This window comes from Pteropus alecto, unplaced genomic scaffold (genome assembly GCF_000325575.1).
Source record: "Pteropus alecto unplaced genomic scaffold, ASM32557v1 scaffold44, whole genome shotgun sequence".
Lineage (NCBI taxonomy): Eukaryota > Metazoa > Chordata > Mammalia > Chiroptera > Pteropodidae > Pteropus > Pteropus alecto.
In genome coordinates, this window is record NW_006436812.1 from 8,096,033 (window position 1) to 8,100,653 (window position 4,621).

Sequence of the window (4,621 nt, forward strand, 5' to 3'; positions counted from 1 at the left end):
AGTTACTTACGGGATGGGGAGCAGGTCTGGTTGGCTCAGGGGTGGATAGGAGGTAACAGGCGGGTAGGTAGTGGCCGGTGGCCAGGGGGCGAGCGTAGCTGAGGACACAGGACCAAGCTGAAGGAATGACTCCAAACATCATGCCCCTACCCTAGTCGAGGCCTCGAAGGGCAAATTAACCCCCCGAAATTCCTGTGCCCTGGACAGGTCTGAGAGCACCCATCTCCCTCTACATCCCAGCTCGGGTCAAGGCCATGTGGGCAGCCTCAGGAGGGAAACCTGAACAAAGGCACACACTTGCTCACATGCCAGGGGACTCTTCCCTACCCCAGAGGGAGGGGACCCTCCATGTACTTACGAGGCCGTTTGATTATGATGCTATGTGGGATCGAACTGGCAGAAGAGAGAGTTTGGTAAGGGGCTGGGAGAGGCCCCAGGCCCAGCACCGTATAAAGTATTAAGGGAGATGCATAGGCCAACAGGGCAGACTCACCTATCTGTGGCAGCACTGTCATATGAGTCTGCGGAAAAGAGGGCCAGTGAGGCAGGAAAAGGGGGTAACAAGAGGAGAGGGTGATGAAGTCTGGGGCTCTCAGCATCTTCTTACGCAAAACAGTTAGGGACAGTTCAAGATGGTGTAAGAGACTGGGGGCTGAGGTGAGGATCCCTGTCACTGTATCCGAGCATCTGGTCACCCCACTAGCTCCCACTTACCTGGCAGCTCTCGGCAATGCACACACAGTGCCATCAGTAACACGGCCAAAAGAGGCAGCAGCAGGAAGCCTAGCACCAAGGGGAGCAGGATGACCGCCTCCATCTGCAGGACAGAGCTTGGACCAGGCCTGGCTGCTCACTGCTCGCCCCTCCAGGGCAGAGCTGCAGCACAGCGAGTGCGGGGCCAGTGGGGTACAGGGGCCCAGCAGCACCAGGCTAGGAGCCTGATTGAGGGCAGCCCTCCCCTCACTGGGCTGAACAGGGGTTAACGCTGGCTCTGGAAGACCCTTGATCCCAAGGAAGTCGGGCCAGGGCCTGGGCTGGAGTGTGGGGCACCAGCCACCACTGCGTAGACCCTGTGCCAGGCCTACCTGCTCCTTGGCTCCACGCCCGCCTCTCCTCAGCGCCTGCCCTCCTGCCTGTGGCAGGAAGCTGTGGTGAGCGCCGGGGTGAGGGCAGGAAATCATCCGGCTCCTCAGCCGGCTGCACCCACCCCCTTCCCACCCCCACCCAGCAAGTAGGGAGGGGAAGGAGGCCTGTGGAGCCACCCTCAGGTCTTCAAGAAGGGTCTGTTGGCCTCCAGGACAAGGGGTAACGCCTATCGGCGGAAGGACAAAACACTTGCAGGCCAGCCAGCATATGTAGCCTCCACAGCTGTGGTGGCTCAACAAGGCAGCAAGGAGGGAGGCTGACCCCGGGAATTCAGAGGGGCACAGGCCGTGCCCACCCCTACCTCACCCTGGCCAGCCTGCCAAGAGGGGCGGCTCTAGGGGAAATAGGGGCATGACTCACAGTCACACAGAGCCAGCTCACTTCACCCTCTTGTTCACCCAGCCCAGAAGCCCCATAGGAGTGACCCGACAGGCCCCAGGAGCCCCGGTGCTGGAGCGGGGGCATCTCCCATAGTCCAGAGAGGCAGAGATAACGAGCACCAGAGAGACTCAAGCAGGCAGCTGAAATCCGGCTACAAATTTTATTTAGTTACAAATAGCACCGAGACCCTAGGGCTGCTCACGGACTCCTCCCAGACCCCTCCCAGACACCCACAGCCCCCTGCCACCACCCCGACCCCGGCTGCCCATGTAGTGTGTGGGAGCTGAAACATGGCCCAAGGCCCCTCCTAGAAGCTGGGCCAAGCCGAGGGTTTGGGCCTGGGCGCCTCATGGGGTGGGCCCAAGGCCAGCTGTGGCAGGTGTGCAGGTAGGTGAGTGACAGCCCCTCAGATGAGCACGCTGGACACGGGGACTCGGGTGGAGCGGCCTCTCTGGGGCACCACAATGCGGTCATCTTCAGGCCTTGCCTCATGCAGCAGACCTGGCAGGGGAGGAGTCAAAGCCAGGGTTGAATGAACAGACAGACACAAAGCCAGAGAGGGGACAAACAGGTAGTGGGAAATGGATGGGGCCCGAGAGCTGTGGACGGGCCAGGCCATCAGCTTGTTGGCTGGGAAGACCTGAAGCCGGATGAAGGAAGGGCTGTGGACTGGGTGATGCCAGGCACACAGGACTAGGCAGACGGATGAACGAATAAGCAGGCATCACGAAGCTGGGCAAGGAGCTGCGCGCAAACAGGGGGAGGCCCAACTGACCCTGCACGTGCAGCTGGGCCCGCCGGCGGTCACCCTCAATGAAGATGGCAGTGCCCAGGAAGGCTGCACCGCCCAGTGCCCCGACGAAGGCACAGAGCATGAGTGAGAACTGCAGTGCCCGGAACTCAGACAGGAAGGAGGGGGGCCAAGTCCGGCGGAGGCGGTCGGAGATCTGTGGGGAGACGCAGAAAGGAAAGGCAGGAGAGAGAGGCATGGAGTGGGCCCTGAGGAGAGGGAGGTCCAAACTCCACCAGACAAAGACTGCAGCCAGGAAGGGAAAAGGGTCTGGGCTTCCAGGGAGAGGCCCCCGGCCTCCCTATAGAAACCTGCGAAGACAAAATCCTGTCAAGCTGAGGGTCCAAGGTGAGGAGTGCCTGGCACAGATGACATGGACACCTAAGAGGGACCACACCTTCCAATTCAGCTCAGGCTCAGGCCACTCGCCACCAGCCAGTGCTAGGATCACAGGGTGTCCTAACCCCCACCGGAGGCCTAGAGAAAGGGCAGTGCTTACCAGGCCAATGAGGTAGGGGCTCCCAGCATCACCCAGCAGGTGGGACAGCACGATCTGGAAGGCCTCAGCAGTGGAGCGTCTCGTAGGGATTACCACATACTGGGAGGAAGAGGGGCGAGAGATAGCGGGCAAGGAAGGGACCAAGGCTCGGCCTAGGCTGAGGTCAAAGGTGAACTCCAGCTCAGAGGTGTGACTGGGGTGAAAGGTAAGGCAGGCCTGGCCTACAGGCCCTTCTGGGGCTGGACTCTGAAGTCAGTCTGGGGCTAGGTTTCGAAGAAGGGGTAAGGGCCACAATTCAAGGCAAGTGAGGCCTCCTGCCCCCACTCCCTGCTCCCATCAGCCTCTGGACCAACCCTGGAATGACCCACCTACTCACCAGCAGAATATCAGCCACAATGGCCCAGTTCATGGACAACAGTGTCTCGCCAATAAAGATGAAAATCTGGGGGACCAGAGGGTAGGGGAGCGTGGGAGTGGGGTTGAACTCATCACAAGAAGAGCAAATATGTGGAGGCCCATCTATTAACTAATTTAATCCTCACAATACTCCTATGAGACAGGAGCTATTGTTATTCCCATTTTACAGATGATGACACTGAGTACCGAGAGGTTAAATCACTTGCTCAATGCCACACAGCTGGGCAGGGCCAGAGCTGAGATTCAAAACCAGACACTCCTGCTCTGGAGTCGGCTCTGAACCCCTATGCTGGTTGTCCCCAGTCTTGCCCCAGTGCACCATTCCTCCGCCTTGAACCCAAAGCACCCCCGCCTCGATACCTGCTGGCTACTTACATAAGTGGCCACGATGCTACCGCGGGCACAGGCGAGAGACAGGAAGAGGAAGGGTGCGGAGCCCAGGAGGCCGGCAGCACAGACCAGCGGGTCGGCCCGGGGGTTGGAGCGGCGGAGGCGGCGGCTGAACTCCACGCCCAGGCCCACACCCAGGACCCCAGTCAGGCAGGTGATGAGCCCAAAGATGAGGCTGCGGACAGGCGGAGGGGCACAGGGGCTATTCCATCTGCCTGCAAAGCTCCCTAGCCTCACCTCTATGGCCTGGAGAGGAAGACCATCCATCCCAGCCACCCTCACAACCCAGGGCTATCCAGGCACAGCCCCCCACAGTCCAGGAAGCTCCCCACCTATTCCCCAGACCGGGAAACTGAGAGTCTGGGACACGAAGAAACTTGTGGAGTTGGGATTCAAACTCTCCTTGTCTGAGTCTGAATCCTACTCTTTCCACTCTATCATCTGCCAACTGCAGGCCACCCAGCCCAGCCTCCATCTGGGTACCTGTCAGAGGACGAGCAGGAGTCTCCAGGAAGGCAAGGTGGGGTCTCCCCCAAGACCACACGGGAACGCAGCAAGAATGCAGGAGCCCAGAGAGCCAGGGAGCCCGTGACAAAGGCCACAGCAGTGAAGCCAAGGGAAGACAGGATGAAACTAGGGCTGCACAGTTGGAATGGAGGAAATGTGATTCCACGGAGGTATCGGGTAAGGGACTCTGTTCTCCCTTCCTGGCTTATTTTAATAAGGTCAGGGCACTGGGCATGGAGGCTGTCTGGGCTACCAGGATCTGGGAGCAGCTGTCACAGGGGGCGGTCAGTGGAAACTGAATTCCTGATCATGGGGTAGGGCCAACTTGGGTTAGGATGGAATTAAACTCACTTTCTTGCCAGAGCTCTCAGATCTGCCCACCAGGAGGTGGGGTTCAGGGGTGGTGAGTCTGAGAGGCGCTCCACAGCTCCCCTTGGCGGCTCCCGTACTACCAGGAACAGCAGCAGGACAGCCACCACTCCTAGACCTGG

At 59.7% G+C, this 4,621-nt stretch overlaps 2 protein-coding genes across 3 annotated transcripts in view; both read right to left on the reverse strand.

The window, feature by feature from the left end:
* Positions 1-1,125, reverse strand: part of LAT (linker for activation of T cells) — a 5,323-nt gene extending 4,198 nt beyond the window's left edge. Inside the window, exons 1-4 of the mRNA XM_006914051.3 lie at positions 715-1,125; positions 494-521; positions 359-393; positions 11-98 (exon numbers count right to left, since the gene is read on the reverse strand). Of these exons, the coding sequence (XP_006914113.2) occupies positions 11-98; positions 359-393; positions 494-521; positions 715-817 (254 nt within the window). The 5' untranslated portion in view covers positions 818-1,125. The remainder of the gene's footprint in view (positions 1-10; positions 99-358; positions 394-493; positions 522-714) is intronic.
* Positions 1,126-1,668: 543 nt separating this feature from the next.
* Positions 1,669-4,621, reverse strand: part of SPNS1 (sphingolipid transporter 1 (putative)) — a 7,815-nt gene continuing 4,862 nt past the window's right edge. For both annotated transcript variants that reach the window (XM_025048430.1, XM_025048431.1), the window contains exons 7-13: positions 4,482-4,621; positions 4,107-4,262; positions 3,609-3,798; positions 3,193-3,258; positions 2,817-2,915; positions 2,303-2,474; positions 1,669-2,028 (exon numbers count right to left, since the gene is read on the reverse strand). The exon at positions 4,482-4,621 is cut by the window's right edge and continues 2 nt beyond it. In XM_025048430.1, the coding sequence (XP_024904198.1) occupies positions 1,934-2,028; positions 2,303-2,474; positions 2,817-2,915; positions 3,193-3,258; positions 3,609-3,798; positions 4,107-4,262; positions 4,482-4,621 (918 nt within the window). In that variant the 3' untranslated portion in view covers positions 1,669-1,933. The remainder of the gene's footprint in view (positions 2,029-2,302; positions 2,475-2,816; positions 2,916-3,192; positions 3,259-3,608; positions 3,799-4,106; positions 4,263-4,481) is intronic.